Source organism: Sarcophilus harrisii, chromosome 2 (genome assembly GCF_902635505.1).
Source record: "Sarcophilus harrisii chromosome 2, mSarHar1.11, whole genome shotgun sequence".
Lineage (NCBI taxonomy): Eukaryota > Metazoa > Chordata > Mammalia > Dasyuromorphia > Dasyuridae > Sarcophilus > Sarcophilus harrisii.
Window position 1 is genome coordinate 531,395,404 of NC_045427.1, and position 23,694 is coordinate 531,419,097.

Here is a 23,694-nt window from a genome sequence, read left to right on the forward strand (position 1 = left end):
TATAACTAGATCATGTATCTATTTGGAGTTTATCTACATATAAGATATGAGGTCTATACCAAATTTGTGCCAGACTATTCAGTTTTCTCAGCAGATGGTAGAGTAATTACACAGTATTACCTCAGCACGAGGAGGAGGAGTCTTTGGGATGGATTTCTTTGCTTTGGTATATTGTTTACCTAATCTGTTCCTCTGATTAATCTATGTATTTTTAACCAGTACCATTTTAAAAGATTATTATTGCTATTTTGAAATATAGCTTAATATCTGGTATTTTTAGGTCCTCTTCTTAGGGCTTTGCAGAAGCCATCAACTTTCAGAAGAAGACACAGTATGTAAAAATCCATTGACAATACAATTCCCAAGTTGGGCTCCCTGAGTATTTAAATTTACCCAGACCACAAGGTTTATCTGAAGGAACATAAGATGAAGAATCTCAGGAGAAATAATGAAAAGAAAGCCTTACTTTAAAAAAAAAAAGAAACTTCTAATTACCTTTACCAGTTAATCACTTTTCATTCATTGAATATTTATTAAATACTCAATTCATGGATGGAAATGAAACTGTATTAAGATATGGTCTCTGTTCTTAACTTATAGTCTAATAGTAAGACTAAAATAAGAAAAATGATAGTGTCCAGGAAAGGAAATTCCAGGACTATGTAAAATGATTTGATGTGGGCTAAAAGTCTTACTCCTTTTGTTCAACAGATATTTATCAAATATATAATTGTTGCTCACTCATATCTAGAGATAGGATTTGAGCTGGGCCATAAAATATAGGCAGAATTTAAATGATAGGGAGGAGAAAGCATCCCACACAAGAGAAACATGAGTACAGTAGTAGAAATGACTTTGATGTCCTTAGAGAATCAATAATCAAGCATTGTATTCCAGGCATTGTGCAAAATTCTGGAGATATAAAAATGAGGCATAAAAAAGAAAAAAAAGTCTCTGCTTCGCACTCTAGGACTTCACAATCTAAAGAATCATAAGATTGTCTAGACTAGAATGGAGGGTGTAGATAGAAATAAAGCTGGATGTGTAGGGTCAAAATTCTTTTGTTTGGAAATATGTTGAAAAAAAAAAGAGTACCCTATTCTAAATCAAGGGATTGAAAACAGGAAAAGAGATTAAAGATTTACATTAGACCCTCTATCTTAATAAACAATGAAAAAATGTGCATGTGGTGGAGTTATGTTATCCCTACTAGAAGTGGTTCTATATACTTCATACAATCATTTAAAAACTTTTACTCATCAATTGAGAATTTTTTAATAGATCATTTTATTATTACTTCATTTGATCAATTAGTGAGTACAGTAACAAAATCATTTACATATGAGTATATAATCTTTTAGAGTTTTTTTGCAAATACATTTCTTTTTTAAAAATTGTTTTGTTAGCAAACATTTTTAAATAACATTAACAATAAGTCAGTTACACATATTATGAAATCTTGTACATTTTATAATTGGAATCATTAGCGTGAGAAAATGAACTTAATATATGGATCATCTAGATAGGCTCAGTACATAGAGTTGAGCTTGGATTCAGAAAGACCTAAGTTTAAGAAGGGAGGTAAGTAGGAAAGAAAGAAGGGAAGGACAGTAAGTAGAAAAGAAGGAAGGAAGGAAAGTAGGAAGGAAACAAGGAAGATAGGTAGGAAAGTAAAAAGTTGGTAGGAAGAAAAGAAGCAAAGTAAAAAGAAAGAAGGAAGGAGGAAGAAAAGAAAGAAAAAAGGGAAGGAAGGAAAAAGGAGGAAAAGCAAGGGAAGGAGAGAAGGAAAAAAGAGCAGAGGGAAGGAAGAATGGAAAAGAAAAAGAGGAGGAAAGAGGAGGGGAGGAAGGGAAGAATCTATTGTGTCTACTATGTACCAGGTACTGTGATAAGCATTTTACAAAAATTAACTTTTTTGATCCTCCCAACAACTGTGGGAGATAGGTGCTATTATTATTCCCATTTTACAGTTGAGGAAACTGAGGCATCCAGAGGTCAGGTGGCTTGCCCCGGGGTCACACAGCTAGTAAATGTCCAAGGATGTTTTTAAATAGTTTTTTTTTTGACTTGGTCTAGCTCTCAATCCAAAGTACCCCCTAGCTAACTTTCTCTGGAGGGAGGAGGGGTTGGAGAAGGGAAGAGACAAGAAAAGTGTTTCAAATGGAGTTGATATTATTCACTAATTCCAGGAGACGCAGGTAAACACTACAACTCTGGTCATCAGCACCTGGTCACTAACTCCTGCCACTTGACTCTTGCCAAGTCACCAGTTTATTTCCCTTAGATTGCTGTCATTGGCACTTTAGCTCCATTCTTGTCCTCAGCTTTCCCCTGTCCATGCATCTTACCAAGCATGAGGGACAGAGGTCATTCAATAAATATCAAATAAATACCTACTATGTGCTAAACTCTGACGATACATAGAAAGGAGGAACATTATTTTGCTCTATCAGAACTATCTGCCCAGTGTACAAGTTTCTGAGAACTAGCCCTTTTGTCCTTTTCAGAAATTGGTTCGTGATCAACAACCACCACAGGAACTTGTGGGATGATTAGTAGTGTCTGCTCAGCCCATTACCAAATCTCTTCCTTCTTTTTTAAACAAATTTCCATGGTAACAACTCAAGAGGACAGGCCAACCCAAGTTAAATTTGTAAAATGAGAAAATTGGACTAAATGACCTAAAGTCCTTCTTCTCTGCTTTCAATCTTAGCAGGCAAGCATTAAGTAGCTATCTCTTGATTTTCTATTGGGTATTTAAAAATAGGCAGAAATTTTTCCATCATGTCAGGGCAGGTTGAGCTGTATTTTTCTTCTTCAGCTTTCTTGATAGAATTCTAACTTCAGTCTAATTCTAGGACATTCCTCATTTTCAATCCAAAGTTTTATTTTGTTTTAATTAGTCTTGACTTGGCCATACAATTTTTAAAAAATAAATGTTTCTATCTAGAAGTCAAATCAACAAGCATTTTATTAAGCACCTGCTAAGTGCCAGGCACTTTTTAAATTGGCGGAATATCTAGAAGATATTCACTGAAGAAGCATTTTGTAGTTTCAAAATCAACACATTTGGTGTCAGTATATGAAAGGGAACAAAAGGGATGGGTAGAGTTTCTATCTCCCTAATCCCAGTTAACTACATCCCATCTACAGAACTATGGCTCTGACAAGGCCATCTTGCAATGTTAATTTCCTTTATTTTGACTTTCTCCCACTGTCTGCATCTTAAAGATTCAATATCTCAAGCATGTTTGACTTTTCTAGAAAAAAATCTATCTTCTAATTTAGTCTCATTCCAATAAATATAGAAAAAAATGACATTTTACTCTTTTGAGGCAACCAAATAGATGTGCTCCTGAAAATTATGACCTTGTTATTATGAAGTTTGCCTAATAAAGGTTATTTTTTTGTATTATACTCTCTTGTATCAGAAAGATTTGCTTTATGAATGAAAGCTCATTTCATAAGCAAGTGTAAAAATAAATTTACATAGTTTTGATACCTCATTTGGAAACTTTTACATCATTATCCTTTGGGATATTTTCTTGATCACATGATATAAATAATTGGTCCTTATAATATTTCTCCCATGGAATCAGGAAATGAGAAATAAGACTGTATTTTAGAATATCCTGGGAGAATTATGTCATATGTAAAGAAAGTTTTCATTAAAAAAAAAGAAACTGCTCTAGATATATAATGAAAAGTGCTATTATTGGCTAAGCTGAAATCGTCTTCCAGATAATTTTGTGCCTCAACTTAAATGAGTATGTTCAAATTACTCCTTGTTAAGTAGAAAACATTTCCTTCTTCAATTACCTTTACAAAAAAAGCATCAGTCCAGAATGACAGTTAGACAAGTACTTAAAATAACCAATATGGTAGTGTAAAGAGTGCTTAGAGGACTTCCTCCATTCAAATGTCTCCTTTTTGTTACTAGCTTAATTATTTTGGAAACAATTGTTTAACCTCTCTAGACCTCAGTTTTCTCATCTTTAAAATTAAAGCGTTGGACTATATGACCCCTGAGATCCTTTTTGAAAATAGGTTTATGATTTTAAGGTCCTGGGCACTGAATTGTAGCTTTGGTTTAATAATTAATTAGCAATGTGACCTTGGAATAATAGATGTTGAACTGGAAGCAGACTTAGCAATGATTTAGTCCAACACCTTAATTTTATTGATATGGAAACTGAGTTTAGGAGAGATTGTACCTTGACCAAATTCATACAAACAGAAATAAATAGCAGAGCTAGTATCTGAACCCATATCCTCTGATTCTAAACATTGCAGTCTTTTCAGTATACCAAGGTGCTTCAATTTCTCATATGAAAAATGCAAGAATTGGACTAGGTGGATCTTGAAGGTCACTGCTAGGACTAACATTACACAATTCTCTCAATAAATACTTTCCTTTATTTTGGCAGCTGGAGATTTACGTTTTATTTATTCTTAACTATTGCTGGAATTGGATTTCTGTATGATGTAAGTTATCTTTTTAGTATCTTTCATTAGACTCTAGTCTTTAAGTAATACTTGCCTATGAGTTCGTTATGATGTAATAGCACCAAAAAGGTAAACTATTTTGAAAAGCATTTTATTGAGATTCTTATGATAACTTAATTAGGTTGATACATATAAACACTTTGAATTACCTCTGTGTACTCCCTCCAAGATATAGATCATTACCTAGCTAAGCTTTTCTAGGAGGGCTAATATAAAATTAGCATTATTTCAGAAGTAACTTCATTTTAAAGTTATGTTTCGTTATATGCTTTGTAACAGGTTACTTTTGTTGTTGACTATATTAGGAGTAGTGTATTATATATGATATGCATATTTATACAAGTATATGTGTGTATATATTATACATACACACACACACACACACACACACACATATATATATATATATGGGGAGGGAGGGAAAGAGTGAGGGAAAGAAGAAAAGAGGGAGAGAGACGGGGGAAAGAGAGAGAGAAAGAGAGAGAGAGAAGAATATTAAAAATGTATCATATTTCAGTGTCATTAAAATGACTTATAATATTTACTATACTGCCTATAGTCTAAATGTAGTGCTTTGCATATAGTAAGTATTTAAATGTTCATTGAATTTAAGAAAAATATTACGTTTTTGTTTCCCTCTTCCTCCTTTTTGCATTTAGAAACCTTGGCTTTATGATCTGTGGGAAGTTTGGAATGGCTATCCAAAGCAGGTAAGCCAACTCTTTTAGCTTCATAAAACTGAAACAGCCTTGGGCAAACTTAGAAAATTGGCAAAGTTAGCCTTTAAATCATGCAATATTCCCTTTCTCCCAAGGCATGTAAAACTTTGTTGTTGCTCCTTGAGTAACTAGGAAGTCTATCCACTAGAAGTACAGTGGTCTCTAGTTTTCCCTATTTCTCCCCTTATTATTTAGTCTCTTGGACTCTTTACTAGGTAACAATGGATATTAATAAGCTAATTGGGCAAATTAATGCATATTAATTAACATGTAGCATAAAATGTCATAACTCAGTAAGTTCTTAAATTGTAGTTCTAATTGTGGGGACAAAAGATATTAGTACCATTCCTAGGTAATAACTTGTCAGTCTTGAAATATATTTATTTATCTATTTATTTGTCTGTTTAGGATTTTCTAGCCCATGTCATCCATCATCTGGCTGCTTTAAGTCTGATGAGCTTCTGATGAAGGGTAGAAAGAATATTCTTGATCAGACAGACTTTGCTAAATTCCTCAAATTATGCAATATAGGTGACTCCTTATTCTGCTCATGAATGGGGCTAACCTCAGTGGACCTCTCAGCAGATTTTTTTTGAGAAACAGTATGGCACAGGGGAAAGAATATTGACTATAGAGTCATAGGACTTGAGTTCAAATTCTAACTCTGACATTTAAGTATCTATGAGATCTTGGGTAAGCAAAATAATTTCTTTGGACCTGTTTTTTCATCTGTACAATGAAGGAGTTGGACTAAATGATTTCTGATATTCTTTTCAAAGCTATTTGTGATTCTATAATTTTGCAATATTAGGCTCTAAGGAGTACCTAATATCTCAAAAGTTTTTAGTCAGGAAATATTCCAAAATGTTAATAAGTTAATCAGTAGAAACTTGGGATAAGTAAGCAGGGATGCCACCTTAACATATATGCCTTTGGCCATAAATAATAGATTTCAAATAGTAGCTTTTAATAATCACTTGATAAATATTGATTAATACAGATCTTAATTTGTTACATATTTAGTCCCCATAGAAGCAATTCTATTTCCTGAACTTCATAGATAATACCACTAAATATATTATATGTTATTTATATATTTCAAAAGTAATGAATGTTTTCTTTTTCTTAGCCATTATTACCATCACAGTACTGGTACTACATTTTAGAGATGAGTTTTTATTGGTCTCTGCTATTTAGCATTGGTTCTGATGTCAAGAGAAAGGCAAGTATCATATGTAAAACTTCTTTATTAGCATCTTCAAAACCTTTCATTTAAAATGTATGTTTTAGGGAAGCTTCAATTTCCTAATTTCTTCACATAGAATAGTAGTATAGTGTGTTACTAATAATATTAGTTTTCTTTCTTCTTTTGCTCAATATTTGATAGAGAAGTGATTATGGTCCAATTACAGTGGCAGTTCTAACTTTAAATTTCTACCCCTCATCTGTGGAAATACCACCATGAGTTTTTTCATTCCTGTTGACTTAAGCCTTTGTTTTCATTGTTTTCAAAAGGCAAAATGTCATTGACTATGAAAACACACGCTCTAGTTGGTCTTAATTATATATTTAATACATGATTTAAAAAAATTAATCAGAGTTCTTTTCACTCATGTAAAAAAACAAAAAAACACCTCTTTCTTGTCCTTCAGAAATTTTTGTGAGGAAATAACTGTCAAGTATTACTACCTTTGCTTTACTGGCAGAGAAGCTAAATTATAGAGAAGTTAATTTTATTGAGATCACTAAATAGTTCCTCTTTGGAATCATTAGATTTTGTAGTTCTTACTAATTAACTTGCCAAACTATACCTACTTGACTACTCAGTCATTCTATTTTACTTATAATATTGTAGATTCAGATTAGATATATATTCAAGTGTTATAAGTCAGATGCTACATGCCAAAGAGAAAATGGATTTATATCTTATTAGTATTTAAGCAGATGTTAAGGAATACTAAGAATATGTAATAATTGGGAAGGAAAACCTAGTTGTCTTAACCACCTATGTAGTGTTTGATTATGAGAATATACTTTAGTTTTCCCATCACTAAGATAATGTTTGTTGTAGCAAACTGGAAAGAAGAAAAACATATAAGAATGAACACTAAGTAGTCTCTATATTGCTGCTTAACTTTTTTTTTCAGTATTCATAACAAAGGAAGACTCCCTAAGTAGGTAATAGAGAAAGGGTATATATAGAGATATATGAATGTGATGTAAAAACAATAGGCAATCATTTTTTAAAAAAAAAAGAACTCTACATCTATCAGACAACATTTTTTCTCCCATTAAATCAAGCTTTTGTCTATTTCTGATGCATATTGTGTAGGTACATATTTCTTTAGACTTATAATTGATTAAAATTTTTGTCAAAAGAATCCTTTATTCAAGAATTGAGTTGAAGAATATTCTTAAAAGAAGTAACAAGTATATCACATGGGCAAATCATAAAATAATGTTAACTAGTACTTTTTTTTTGCAGTTAGTTTAGTGGTAGTTTGTTTTCATTTCATTTATTTTAAGAGGAATTTTGTACCTTCAGATAAACACAATACATGTATAAGATAATGAAGCAGTAGTTCTTTTTAAGCATTAAATTGCTATATAAATATGAATAATTAATTTATGTCTATATAACCATCTATATATTATATACATATATTCACATACCTTTATGTATAAACATTCATTATAGACATGCTTTGATGAACCTGTGATTTCTTTGGTATGGCTAGCCTCTCAACTGATTTAGGTTACAAACCTTTCTGTATATTTTTATTTTGTATTTATTTTTATTTTGTATCTTTTTTCATATTTTTCTGTTACTTCTCCATAAAGTGTCTACCCAACATACTAGAGATCTATGTATTGATAGAAAAACTAATCTTAGGGATATTAGTAAATATGTTAATATGTGTATGGTTAGAGAAAAAGATAATTTTATAGATCGGATAGTCCAAAATTCTTAATGCATCTTTCAAGTTTAAAATACTACTAAGCTTTTGGGACAATATATATGTATGTATGTATATAGGTATGCATATGTGTATATATATGTATAAAATTAAATTGACATTTACAGATATACAACATTCATAAAACTTAATGAAACAATCGGTATTTGTACATAAATACACACACATACAACATACCCAGTGTTCTAAGCAGTAGCATCATATTATGATAATGGCCTTTCCTAGGTGATTACTTACTTGTCAGTCTTGAAATATATTTATCTATCTATTTATTTGTCTGTTTAGGATTTTCTAGCCCATGTCATCCATCATCTGGCTGCTTTAAGTCTGATGAGCTTCTCTTGGTGTACTAATTATATTCGCAGTGGGACATTGGTGATGCTTGTCCATGATGTTGCTGACATTTGGCTTGAGGTAAAAGTTTGAAATTTTTAACAAATATGGTTTCCTAAATTTTTATTCCCAACAAATGTTGCTTATGAACCTTTTTCAATTCTTCATTTTTATTCTTATTCAGTCCTGCACAAAATACTTCCAAGAATTTTTAACTCTTTAGGTCTCTTGTATAGATCTTTTTGACCTATTTAATTTATAATTATTTCTATAATTTCGTATATGAAGATAGACAAAAATAAGAAGGATCATTTGGAAGATGTTTTATGTTGAGTTTCAGTTTGAGTTAAAAGGTGACATACATTGAAAAGAATGCTTGATCTACAGTCAAGAAACCTGAAATTATTTTTAAAGTTGTCCTCTTAATACTTATATAATCTTTGACAAGTCATTTGATTTCTCAGATTTCTCATCTGTAAAATAAGAGGATTAAACTAGATTCACTATGGTGTCCTTTCTAGTTCCTATCATATTCAGACTGCACCTGTATAAGCTTTATGCCTTTGGCAGAAAGCTAATGATTCTCTTTGGGGGTAAAATGATGTTTCAGATTTGGGGAGGAAGACTTGAATTCCAAACCATTTATTTGATCTTAAATGATACTACAAAAAAATCCTTCACAGTTTCCTTTTCATCTTTCTTTTCCTTACCTTTTTTTCCCCTTATTTCTTTTTCCTCATTTCTATTCCCTTTTATCTGGAGCAGATATGAGAAGTAGAGTGGAAAGTAAGTCACTTTCTAAATCCCCATATAGTTCACTTTTCTAAGGTTTTCCAGAATTTTTTTTCTGTTGTCATTGTTCAAGTTCCTAGGGATTTTGTATTAAATCATTTACAGAGGTTTGCTACCTTGCAGGGTCAGTTCTCTTTTCCCTCCTTGATCATTTCTGAGGATAATTATGGTGATTATATAGTCAGCTTTATCCTCTGGGAAATCCTAATACTTCAGAACCAATAATGATAAAATTTATAGATTTATATAAGCTTCATTTTAGAGATCTTAGAGAGCAATAGATCTGAAATATACTTCAACCCTAATTCTTGGTTGGAACTTGAAGGAGATTTCTGCACCTCTTGAATATCTTAAATATAAGTCTTATTTTTCTTTATTCCCAAACTGCTATTTCTTAAGGAGTGTGAGATATTAATGCCTCAGGGAGTAAATATTATAACAAAAGTTCTCTCCTATTGGTGCAATGGAAAGATGTAGATTGGGAGACAAAAGACCTGGGTTCCGTGATTCTGAACCCAAAGTAACTCTGCTTTTTCCTGTGCATTTGATCTTGGACAAGTCCTCTAATTTCTCTTTGTCTTAGTTTTTCTACGACTGTAAAATTTTCCTTAGGTAAGGAACAGGAAAGAGACCAACATCATTGGATTACATGGTGGGGAAAGGGAAAGATATAAAGATTCATCAAAGAAGACTAAGAGGGAATAGTCAAATACAGAGAGAATCAGGATAGTAATAGTGTCATGGAAATTTAAAGAGAAACTGAATCAAGAAAAAAAAAAAGATCATTGGTAACTTTGGTGAGAGCAGTTTTGGTTGAATGGATGGTATTAAGAAGAATGTTCCAGGTACATCATCAGCATTCATTAAAACATACTTAGGTTAATAATGAATTCAGCAAATGTAGTCAACCTACTTCATATGACTTCAAAATGAATTTTGCTTGATCTGTGTTACATTTCAATTAGTAGAATAAACCATGTTTTACTAGAATAAGTATTGCAGGATAATCAGCTAGATATATTTAAGGGCTACTTACATTACTACATAGAAAATATTATCTGAATAAAGAATCGTTTCTAAATTGTGTATAAACTCAATGAGGTATGAAAACAAATTTTTTCTCATATTATATATATATATAAGAAAAGCAATGGCTTAATAATACAAGTGATGTGTAAATTTTCCCATTTGTTTTTCTGAAATGTAGCCATACATATTAAAATTCTTCCTTTTCTTTCCTTATCCATCCATTCATCAAATACTTTTATAGTCTCTGTACATTTGCCTAAAATATGATCATGTTCAAAATAATTTCATATTTATTTACTACTCTGTTATTTGTAAGCTTGCTGATTCACTTGTGTTTTCAACATTATCCATTGAAATAACACTGTAGTATCTTAATGGAGGAGAGTTAGACCCTGAGGGTTATCCTTTCACTTTCACTGTAGCTTTGGTAGATCGCTTAATACTGTTTTCCATTTTACACCTGTAAAATAGGGCTCTAAATAATACTGCCTGGAATATATTGCAAAGTTTAGTTGATTTATATTTGAAAAAGTTTTGAGGCCCAAGGTTGTCAAGAAGAGAAATATCATGCATGTCACATGGTTATAATACTCAAGTCCTTTTATAGATAAATTATGAAAAAATTGATATCAGTGATTATAAATGATTCTTGATTGAAAAACATAAGATTTCATTAAAAAAATCACTAAGCATAGATTTAAATTTTTTCTTTTTTCTTTTCTTTCTTTCTTTTTTTTTTTTTTTTTACTGATAACAGATACAACAAATGACTAGAGGAATCATAGTAGATCCATAGACTCATACAACTAAAAGGAACCTTAAAATATAATCTGATTCTATTCCCTGGTCTAGGCAAGGAAATATTTCACCATCCCAGGCATGCTCTGTTGTAAAAATCCTTTAGGGATGGAGATTACAGAACTCCCCCGCATACTTAAAAAAAACCACAACTCACTGTGTCATTTTAACTGCTACAATTTTTGACTCTTCTTGGACTCTCACAGAGAGAGCTCCTTTAGACTTATATACCCCTTTCTTGAACAAAATCTGATTAGCCTTCATAGAACTGAAGACAATATTTTCTAAAATTTTTAAAATTTAAATTTAACAACCTTAGCTATTGCAATTCTTCTAAGCATCTCATATACCTGTTTAAACATTTCTGATAAAATTTTCTTTAAGATTTCCACATATCTTTAAACAATATTTATATTAAACCTAATATTTTATACTGTTAGAAAATCCTAATATTTCAGAACCATATAATGATAAATTCTTTAGATTTATATAAAGTTTCATTTTAGTGATCTTGTGAAACAATAAAATTGAAGTTTACTTCAACTCTAATTCTTGGTTTGAACTTGGAGAAGATTTCTTCACCTTTTGAATATCTTAAATGTAAATATTACTTCTCCCCCCCAAAAAAGTATTTCTCAAGCAGAGTGAGACATTAATACCCTTGGAAGAGTACATTGTAATGAAAGCTCCTTCTTAGTGGGAGACAGCATGGTGGGTGCAATAGAGAGAGTTAGGCTCAATACTTTAGGAATATTAGGTAAATTAGATGGGCTGCTTCCTTTTCTTGTACAAGTTCTAGGTAGTACATTCTTGGAAATTCTAATTCTGCTTCATAATAGCACTATATTGTTGAAATATTTGATCTGCTATGATTCTATATTTTATACATATTCCTGTCTACTTCCATTTCTTCCCATCCCCTCCACATCTCTCACTCCAAAGTTATTTTCCTTTTTCATTATACTTTCACCCCAACTCTTCCATATTAGTGTTCTAAAAGACCTAAGAGTTCACTGTTTCTTTTTTGCAAAATACTGATCTCATGCCCTGGATTATTTCCCCATTTCATTGATATGCAAGTCAGTGGTGATAGAATACAAACCATTATTCTTCAAATATATTACATATCTGAACTGATCGAAACTGAAGACTTCTTTTTCTGGTTCATGCTATTCTTATTTCAAGATGACCTGAACTCTAGCTGTCTAACTTCTGTGACCTTCCCCTGTTTCTTCTCCAACATAAAATCCAGGCTACTCCTTGAAACCAACAGAAGATAGATCAGAAGCAGTGTCAGTTCAGTTGTTAGCAACCAAAATATCAAATGCAATAACAAGAAGAAGTGATTGACGTGGTTTCCAAATAATAATTTGAATGAACCTTGAAAGTTAACCTTACATAGAACATTAACTTTCTTTCCACACTAAGAACTTATCAAGAGTTCTTTTCATTAAACACAATGAACATGGACTACATGTGTTAACATAAAACAAATAAGAACAAATCAGTTTTTGAGGATGAAGAGCTATGAAGAAATATTGCCTCATTTCAACTACAGTGGAAAGAGCACTGGAAGCAGGATGGTGAAGAATACTTATGATCCCTGATTCTGGGGAACTTGAGGCTGATGATTTGCTTGAGCACAGGAGTTCTGAGCTGCAGTGGGATAAACAGATAAAGTGTTTGCCCCAAGTCTTGCACCAGTTGGTGTGCTCCTGGAAGTGGGGTGGGAGGTGGTATCAGACTGCCTAAGGAGAGGAAACCTGGCCCAGGTTGGAAATCCTGTGCTGACCAGTAATGATTATGGAATTAGATTTAAGTGGCTGCTGTATTTGTGTACCTGAGCAAGACAGGGAGACTCAGGGAAAGAAAGAAGGAAAAGGGCAGAGAGAGAAGAGAAAGGAAAGAAGGAAGGAAGGAAGGAGGAAAGAGGGAAGAAAAGTAGAAAGGGAAGAGGGAAGGAAAAAAGAAAGCAAGGGGGAAAAGAAGGCTTGCCTACTTTTGGAGTTAAAGGACTTAGCATCCAACTCAACTTCTAATACTATCTATGTAACCTTGAGCAGATCACCTAATGTTCTGGACTAATTGACATGTGAAGTCTCCTAGTTCTCTAATTCTATGTCTATGCTTATTGTAATCAGTAGTTACCCTCAGGCCCACTTACCATATCATTTTTCTCTTAACATATTTTGATTTCTTTCCCTGTTGAATGGAGGTATGTACATAGGTTAGATTATTCTAAAGCTGCCTTTTCAAGTGTTGTTGATGGTTTGTCTGTTTACCTGTTTCTGAATGAATTTTCTTTGTTTTGTTCCAGTCTGCAAAAATGTTTTCTTATGCTGGATGGAAGCAAACCTGCAACATTCTATTTTTCATCTTTGCTGCTGTGTTCTTTATTACTCGCCTAGTAATTTTCCCCTTCTGGTAAGTAGACCAAAGTTATTTGCTATCATATTTCTGTGAAATTTAGTTTTCCTGTCTTTAAATTTGCTAAGGTAGGTTATAGCATGATGTTGACATCAAAGAACTATATCACTCTTCTTTCCCTAACATAATGTTTATCTTAACTATGAGGACAAAATGTATGAAACAAGATGGAAGGAAAAATATGAAGGAGTCTTTCATTAATTATAGAAGCAACTTCCATTTCAGAACCCTTTCCACCATGCCCTAAACAATGTACACACCCCAAGCCATTGTGAAAAAAAATATAGCATTTCATTATAAGAGATAGAAAATGGAAATATTATCTACAAGTGACAGAAATTGGGAGCTGTAAATTGAAAAGTACATAAGAAAGGAATATGTTGTAGCAAGTTTTATGTTCATTCTGGATGTTCTCTCTTAATGAACATGGATCTGTCTGAGAATCTTGTAGTTGATCCATCTGCTCAGATTGGAACATCAGCATATTTTCATAAGAGATATTTGCCGTTGGTCATAGATGTAATTGAGATGTTATCTTGACCCAGCCATAAAACTTGGCTTTGCCAAAGAAGGATCTGTTCACCTAAGCACATATATGGAAAGGTAAATGGAAATTGGGAAAACAAATATTACGATTGGCAGAGAATTACCAATATCTTATCTCTCCTGAAAGCTTTTCCTCTCATAAACATAATTCTACATGTGTATCTTGGCATAAATAATAAAGATAAAGCAGTAAAAAAAAAGTCATGGGTGGTTTGGAGAGCACTACCTAAAACCATATTTTTTGGTTCAGCACATATTTTCCTCCCAAGCTAATGTCAAATAATCCTGCCAGATAGGTTAGTGCTGTTGTTAGGTTTTAATATTTAGCTGGCAAGGATAGAGTTGAAAGATGCTGACTTGCCACATTAGACTAATTCTAATTGAACATTAGTTAGCTTTGGGTGTTTTTGCAACACTACAGCAAATAGCCACTGAATAGAGAACTCAGACATTAGTGTACCATGAGCACTATCTCTCCCTCCTCCACAACCTTTCTTCTCCCAGTGAACCAGAAGAATTTTGCTAATGATCTTAGGTACCTTGATCATGGTAAACATTTTCTTTAAGGGTTTCAACAAAATCAGAGTCAAGACCAGAGTTGAATTTGGTATACCTGTTTTAAGTGATATCTAGAGATAGCTGAAGTTAGATGTTGGATAGAATAACAAAATCCTATTTGCATGAATTCAAAATGAAAGTAATTTATGCTTTTAAAGTTACCTCAAATTCAGAAAATATTTGAGCTTCATTGTCAAATCTTTTACTGATTATGATATGATTTAGGTGAATCTCGCCTAAATAATGTTACTTTAACAGTAACTTTAATTTTGATTAATGCAGAAGATATTAGCATTATACTGTGGTTTATGATGAATTAGTATATATGTCTTGATAATGATAGCAATATTTGTAAGAAAGATACTGATTTGTAATTAGAATCTATCTATACCTATATATCTGTACATATATATGTATATATGTGTTTCCCTTGATATTAATTCTTATACTTGTCAACTATAAGGACTCAGCCACTTGCCATGGTTTCTAAGCTGCATCTTGAATTAGTAAGATGTATGTGGCATGTTTTCAACTCTCACTTGCATAAGAGCCTGCTTCAGAATAACATTCTCTTCAGTTCTTGCTGAATTTTCTGTGAATTTAATCTCTATGAAATAGACTTTGAAGTCTTAACTGAGCTATAGAATTCTTGTTGAATTCCACCGAGTCTTACTTATTACTAAGCTGACAAAGTATTTCATCTGCCCGTAGAAATTTTAGAGCAGTCAACATACTTTAATATGGATGCTTAAAGTTTCTTTTGGAAGGTTCACCATGTTATAATCTTGGAGTTTACTAGTGAGTACCTCTTGTTGGCCTTTTTTTTTTCCTATGGGTAGGGTGTTGAGCTAGACTAATTAGTCCTTCTATTTTTCTCAGACTGTGGCTTTATAGTTTATGCACAATTGCATTATGGGTCATTGCAAAAGGAGAATTGTTTTCTCCTCCTTTGTTAACTTGGACCCATATATAGGCATAAAATGAACTTAGTAGCCCTACATATCATTTTAGAGCAGTTCATCTGGACGAATTCACTTTGCAGGTGCTTAATGGGTTTTAGAGGCAATCTGCAATGTAGTAATTTGATTCCTTATCCTAGCCCCAATAATAGGTTCTGGACAAGAATGGACCCCAGCTGACCAGTACTTTTGTCTAATCCAAGTTTTTCTTGGGGACTCATTGCCTGAGAAAGAAATGAAAATTAAATATTATTCCATCAAGCATTTTATTTGTTTTTTTTTTCTTCCTTTTTTAAATCCTTTTCACTCCTACTGTACCTTAATCTCACAATTCTTCTCTATGTGCATCCTGGTTTCCCTTTCTTTCTTCTCCTTCCCTTACTGGCAACCATGTCATCTAATTGGTTCTTAAAATAATAAAAATTCTTCACATTTTTTCTAAATGCTTTTAGCCCTAATAGCATAAGGTATGAAGGCAATTATTTCAATTTAATTACCCAATAGCCTAATTTTTTTTAATAACCTTCTATTCCTTAATTAAATTGTATATCTTAGGGGTGAATTTTCATATGTACTGGAAACAATAACAGGAAATCATAGTATGAAAAAAAAAGTTCATCCAGGTGGTTTTCCTGATTCTGGACAATGTTGCTCTGTAAATATCAAAGAGAGAATTATTTAACCTATTCTTTAAAAAGTTTCTTTGATACTTTGTTTCATGGATTTTGTAGTTTAAAAGTGTTTTATGGGACAGCTATGTGGTGCAGTGGATAGAGTACCAGCCCTGAAGTCAGGAGGAACGGGATTCAAATCTGATCTCAGATACTTAACACTTCCTAGCTGTGTGACCTTGGTGTGGCAATTCCAGACCATCTTTTGTACTCTTAAAGATATAAAACATGAATGCCTTTCTTATTTTGATTATTCATAATTTTTGTAAATTGTAGAATCGTAAATTTGTACAAATATATTCTCTCTTCTCCATATGTTGCTAAAAATGTAAATTGCTTTTAAGTCAATTAATAGTCAAGGCAGTAAGTAAAGCAGAATGGTATTGGATTTGGAGTTACATTAAGTAACCACTACTACTTAAATCTGTGTTATCATCAATAAGACATTTCATTTTCTGTCCCTTAATTTCCTCATCTGAAAAATGAGGAATCAAATAAGATGGTCTCTAAGGACCATTCTTGCTGTCCATAGTTGCCATAATTTTCTTTCAATAACTTTCCTTTTCCAATCAGAAAAAAAATATAACATCACTTTTAAAAATGACTTGAGGCAGTAATGCAGGCATGAGATAAAGAGGGTCTACAGCAGGATTGCTTAAACTGAGAGAAGATGTACACAAAATGCTATGTAGATAGTTTCAATAAGACTTGGTCATAATATACATGAGTGGAAGTAAAGAGTCAAAGATGGTCCCTAAGTTGTAAGCCAGGGTTATTGGGAGCATAGTTGTGTCCTAGGAAAAAAAATTGGAAAGTTGGAAAAATGGAAGTTTAAGTAGAAAGAGCCCAAGTCCTTTTTTAGATGTGTTGAGTTTGAAATGCTTATAGGACATGCAATTTGAGGTATTGAAACGGCAGCTAGGCATGTAGGACTTCTGAAGTTCAAGAGGGAAGTTAGGACTGCATATGTAAATCTTGGTTTCATATGCATAGGCATGTTAATTGAACTCATGGGAATTGAGATCATTAAAGGGGATAATAGAAAACAAAACAAAAAAAAAAAAAAAAAAAAAAAAAGAGGAAGAAGAGAATCCAGGAGAGAACCTTGATCCTAACTTCTCTCAATAAAATAATGGATATTTCCACACAACTATGTTCTGAATTTTAGAAAGAAGGCACAAACAACAGTATAATATGCTCAATCAAACTAGAAGTTAAACTTCTGGCAACCCAAATCACCTAGAAATAAATCAAAATAGGTATGGGAATACGCTATCTAAGTCTGAATCTCTAGATTTAATCAATAATATCATTTTACATACAATTTTTAAAACTTTTTTTCTCATTACATGTAAAACATTTTTAATATTTATTTTTTTTAAATTTTGAGTTCTCAAATTCCTTTGTATTACCACCCCTCCTTAAGAAAGTGATAAACTTGGGGCAGTTAGGTGGTATAGTGAATAGAACACCAGCCCTGAGGTCAGGAGGATCTGAGTTCAAATCTGAACTCAGACTCTTAACATTTCCTAACTGTGAGACAACCCCAATTGCCTCCACAAAAACGTGACAAAATAGATACATATTATATACAATTCTCATTCACAGTTTTAATAAACTCAATTATCTGGTTTCTGACCCCACTATAGGTTAGAGGCAACAAATCAGAAGAAAGAATGGAACTGTTAGATAAGGAGAGCTGAGAAAGGACAGTCCTTAATAGTTGATTGATTAGACTCTTGATGCCTCACTAATCATTAAGCTAACACTGTATTACAATTACAAAATAAAATATTCTACTTTAATTTCCAGGATTCTAAAAGGAAGTTTCATGTTCTTTGTTACTTTCTAGAAAAAAGAAGCAGGGAAGTAGTGTTTCCTACTGAATATATACTAAATATAGAGAAGTAATGAGAGTTTTTGTGTGTCTGGAAGGAAAAGGATGCTTACTTTTTTTTTTATTCCAAATAAATAAATGAAATTACCTGGGTTTTTAAAGGGGAAGTACATTTCTGTTATTAAATTTCTCTTTTCTAATTTTTTTTTAGGATTTTATACTGCACAGTTATTCTACCTCTACATTACCTTAAGCCTTTCTTCTCATACATTTTCCTCAATGTGCAACTCTTGATTCTGCAAGTCCTTCACCTCTACTGGGGTTACTATGTCCTGAAAATTCTCAGAAAATATGTATTGAAACAGGTAAGTTGCCTTCCTACCGAATTGTATAGCCTGTTGTTATCTTATACAATTTTTGCCATTTTTTTGAGAGAAATGTCTTCCCTTAGAGTTCATGTGGTAGATAAGTGCTGCTGAAATAAATCTACTGCAATGCAATAATTATAGAGATAAGAAAAACCTAAATTTTTTATTGTACTTGATCATAGGTTCAAATCTGTTAAAAAAAAAAAAGAAGTAAAACTGAACTCTTACTAGGATTCTAACAAGTTATCTTATAGACAAAATTCCATCAGAGTGACAGAGAAATTAGGGTTAGAGTCAGGGTTGGGATTAGAGTTAGAAGTCAAATCTTGTTGTATATTACTTTAGCTAATATACCTTTTTTCTTTAACCTTTATGAAATTAAAGAAAAAATGGATTATAATCGTTTGTTTCCTCAATGTCTTAAAAATTGAATAGATTTATTTAAGTACTTGTCATTTTATACATCCCCTATGGAAACAAATCTAGCTAAATAGATTCTTTGGGTAAAATAAATCCCGCTACAGATTAAACACTGAATTCGAAAAATTCTATACTTATAAAATTATTCTTACTTATAAAATTACAAGGCAATCTTTTAAAGAAATCAAATGGGCTACTTGAGAAGAAAAGATTTACCTCTCAAGAAGTTGGTATCAGGGAAATTCTCCCCAAAATAAAATATTTTGAGGAGATTATTAAGATGCTGTGTTCTTTTTTTCCTTTTACCTGGCTTCATATCTCAGGAATATCAAGAGGCTTTTTTTGCCTGAGTCATAATTGCATGAGTCAGATTTTTCTCAAGTAAGGTTAATATTAACAGAAGACAGGATTTCAGTTAACCAAAAGTTGCAGAAGGAAAATTCCTGAACTCTGTCTAATAAAATTAATTTTAAAAAAATTTAAAATTCCTATGACACCAGAAAAAGCAAAAAAGAATGAATGCTTTTAGTGTAATTGTTTTTTTTTTCTAGATAATTTTCAGTTAAGAAAAACCCCTCTTCCCTCATATTTAGCGCAGTAATGTTCCTAAAATGAAAATGCATCATACACAAACCAAATCTAAAAAGTGTTTTTAAGAAAGCACTTGGATCACAAAGAAAGTGATCATTATAATTTCCTTAAGATTTAAAATTCTTTGCCAACCTTGTGGGAATTTCTTTTTTAGGGTTCTTAATCAAAAATAGGGCCCTTTGTTATATTTGCTCTTTTTTCTATTTCACGTAGCAGTTATGATAATCCACATTTTAAAAAATTGAAATTTCACAATGCCATCTGATATGTTTTATTTACTGAAATTATTCGTTGTATAAACTTCAGGAGATTGTTGATGAATTTTTGTCAGCATTAAACAATCTAATCACACCAGTCTCTATCTGCGAATTACAAAGCTAGCAGAAAATTCATTTTTACAATAAAAGCTCATCATATCAAGCTACAACTGATATGCTTTATATTACTATACATCCCTAACAGAATACTATACAAATAAAAAAGTTATTGTACTGAATATCATGCATTAGTAATTAATATTAATATAGTTAATTGACTTTTTTTTTTTACTAATTGTGGTGTTAATGACTTTTCTGGAGTTAGTAAATGTGCTATGAATATAAATGATTCATTCTTTGGCAAATGAAGATCTTTCAAGGCCTTAGTATATTATTTATAAGTTTAAATTATAATCATCAAGAAGTTAGGATTTAGTTGGAAATTGTTTCCTTTTGATCCCAAGAATGGAAGGCTTGTCATCTTTATAGATGGCATTGAAGATAAGAGGGATATCTAATATGTTGGATGATAGTCACTGTTTTTAGAGAAAAGTAAGGAGAAAGCTATATAATGACAATGGAGATACTTGATCTAAAAGGGAAATCCAAATTCAATAACAACAATACAAGCCCAGTGTAAATTTCAATCTACTAAATTCATGGGCCATGGGGGAAATTGATAAGTCTGTTGTATTGTTGACTTACTCTGTTGTATCCAACTCTTTGTGATTCTGTGAACTATGGTTCACAGACCAGTCTGGCACACCAGACTCTTCTACCCTGTACTATCTCTCCAAGTCTGTCCAAGTTCACCTTTATCCTTTCCATGATACTATCTTTTGATCTCATCTTTTGCTTTTTTTCCATTTGTCTTCAATCTTTCTCAACATTAGGGGTCTTTTCCAATGAATTCCATCTGTTCATTGTATGCCCAAAGTATTTAAACTTCAGCTTCAGTATTTGACCTTTCAGTGATGAGCCTGAATTAATTTCTTTAAATATTGACTGATTTGATCCCCTTGTTGTCCAAGGAACTCTCAAGCCCCTTCTCTAGCATCACAATTCAAAAGTGTTAATTCTGAGGTACTCAGCTTTCCTTATAGTCAGATTCTCACAGCCATGCATTGCTACTGGAAAAACCATAGTTTTGATTGTATAGATCTTTGTCAGCAAACTGATCTCTGCTTTTTAGTATGCAGTTCCATTTTTTTCCATAAATTTCCTTTCAGAAGAGCAAGTGTCTTTTGATTTCATGACTGAAATGATCTTTGAACCCAAGAATAGAAAATCTGACGCTGCTTCCATTTTTTTCTCTCTTAAGAGGAAGAGGAAATGATAGGACCAATCACCAACATTTTTGCCTTTTTATTATTATACTTCAAGCCAGTTTTTATACTTTCTTCTTTCATCTTCATCAAGAGCTTTCTTAATTCCTCTTACTAGCTCAGATAAAAGATATTAACTCAGTCTATGTAAATCTATGTAAAAACCCTTCTGAACAATGAAAACAGAATTCTTGAATTATTATTTGTCCTTGGAGTTTTAGTTCTTGACTTACATGTGTGACCTTAGGCAAGCCACTTCAAATTTTTGAAGGGCTGTGATGTGGAAGAAGGGCTGTACTTGATTTGTTTGACATGGTAGAACTGGCAGAAATGGTATTAGACAACTTACTGCTCAGGTACCTAGGCCTAATTGACTCCTAGTTACCTTCTGATTGTTTGAAATGGACTAGAAGTGTCAGATAAGACTTAAATATGCAGATATTCTGAAGGTATATTTCTCTCTTTGCCACTAGTTTGAGCAGAGCAAAGGCTTACTCTATCTTTCTCATTCCCATTTGACCTTTATCAGGATGTTGTGGACTAGTTTTTGTTTTTGTTTTTAATTCCTATACAGGTTTGATTAGATGATTTCAGAGATTCCTTCTAATTCAGTCCTGATTATGTAAAATAATGGGAGAGATTTTATTATCATATTACTCAGAACAGTAAAGTACTTCATTTAGCCAATTAACCAACTAGCATTTATTAAGCACCTACTATATGACAGACTTTGTGGCATTTATGTACAAAGATACAAAGAAAAGTAAAGCACAGTCTTATAAGGAAACAACCACAAAACAACCCTGTACAAACAAGATATAGTCAGGAAGAATTGAAACTATCTTGCAGAGGGAAGAGACTATCAAAGAGGATAGGATAATTCACAGTGTCAAAAGCTTTTTCCCCTCATTTTAAAATAAGGAAACTAAGGTTTAGAGAAATTAATTTATTTGCCCCAAATCACATGGGTAATAAATGGCTGAATTTGTAAATATTCCAGGACAAAAGTTTTCTTTTTTAAATTAAGTGGCATCAGGTTATTTTTAAAAATCAATATTTCCCTCTTTTCACTAAAAGTGAGCTGGTAAGAAATATTTCTGTTTATTTAGTTTTAATTGATTGGACTTTTGTTATTATAACCAAATAAAATGTCATTTAAAAGAAAAGAGTGAGGTAACTGAATGTTAATAGAGTAAAGAAGAAAAGTTTGTGAGTGCTTCCACACTGGTGGTGGAGGGGAGAGGAGGAAGTGGATCTAATAACTAAACATTCCACTTTGGAGTGAAGTTTCCAGAGACCTTGCCCTAGGTAAAGATTGTACCTTAATTAATTGGTGGATGACAATAGTAATGGACCTGGAAAAATGGGCCTGGGTCAGCCAGAATCCAAAATCTGGAAGATTCTCATGTTTGATTTCATCACCACTTACATATTTCCAATTTACAATATATTCTGCCAGCTTTGATTAAAAATCCAATGGATTGGGGAATTGTAGACAGGAATTCCTGATTTTTTTCATGCAGCACATTGAAAGAGCTGTTTCCAATTGCTGTTTGACAGTATCAGTGGCTGCAGCAGCTCTAATCCTTTTCAGTTCAGATGACTTCAGCTGGCTTGCATATGCAGCCTGTTTTCCATAGCAGTGGCAAAACTGGCTGTGAAATTAGCTTATTCTTCCAAGCTGTAAAGCCTCCTTTTAAAAGAATGCTATCTCTAAGGCAGAATTGGAGTACAAAAAGGCGAACTCTTTTAGAGAAGCTAGCCTGTTGTTTTAACAAATGCACTTAATACATTTTTAGCCTGCAAATAATATGATGACTAGACTATTGCATAATTTAAAAATGGAACCCAAGTAATTCTTTGATTATCTAGTTCAAAAAAGGTGTTTTTTTATTCCTTGAAGTAGAGAATATTTTCCAGAAAACTCCTTGAGGACAGAAATTATGTCCACATATCTTAGTACTCTACTAATATGTTCCCAAAAATATTTGTTGGACAAATGAATGAATAAAAATGAATGAAGAAATTTTTTTTTCTTAAAATTCCATACAATTTTGGATATGATGCTGTCACAATTTGTTTCTTATCTGAGAATTTTAATAGAGATAAATATATTATTTTCATAGCTTTCAATTAATAAAATAGTAGACTATAAAGAATAGATTGCATTTCTCAAAATAACATTTGACGTTACTGCTTTATTTTTTATCTTTCTTTGTATGCTAAAGTTAATTTGTACATATAATTGAATGAGAACCTTAATTCATTCTTGTTTCTTTAAAAGATTTTACTGTAGTTTTCAGGGTGGCAGCTGTATGAGTTAGGGGAAGTCTTGATTTTAGTTATTAAATTAATTAGTTATTAACTTATTTCAGAAATAATTGTACATGATGTCCTCCTAAATGTCTTACTGTTGTTTTAAATTTTAATAGCTCATCTTATCAGTGTCTGAGAAGACAAAGGAGAATAGCAGATATGGGGGTTGAAGTGGTTCAAATTCAAACTCTACTTCTTATTAGCTCTGTGATGACAAGTATAATAAATTCCTGGAGTTCAGCACTGTGGTGTGGGATAAAAATA

General features: G+C 32.3%; 1 protein-coding gene across 2 annotated transcripts in view; it reads left to right on the forward strand.

Moving 5' to 3' along the window:
- CERS3 (ceramide synthase 3) overlaps positions 1-23,694 on the forward strand; it is a 95,585-nt gene that overhangs the window by 41,013 nt on the left and 30,878 nt on the right. For both annotated transcript variants that reach the window (XM_003755584.3, XM_031955492.1), the window contains exons 5-10: positions 4,428-4,485; positions 5,166-5,216; positions 6,355-6,447; positions 8,489-8,617; positions 13,473-13,579; positions 18,365-18,518. In XM_003755584.3, the coding sequence (XP_003755632.1) occupies positions 4,428-4,485; positions 5,166-5,216; positions 6,355-6,447; positions 8,489-8,617; positions 13,473-13,579; positions 18,365-18,518 (592 nt within the window). The remainder of the gene's footprint in view (positions 1-4,427; positions 4,486-5,165; positions 5,217-6,354; positions 6,448-8,488; positions 8,618-13,472; positions 13,580-18,364; positions 18,519-23,694) is intronic.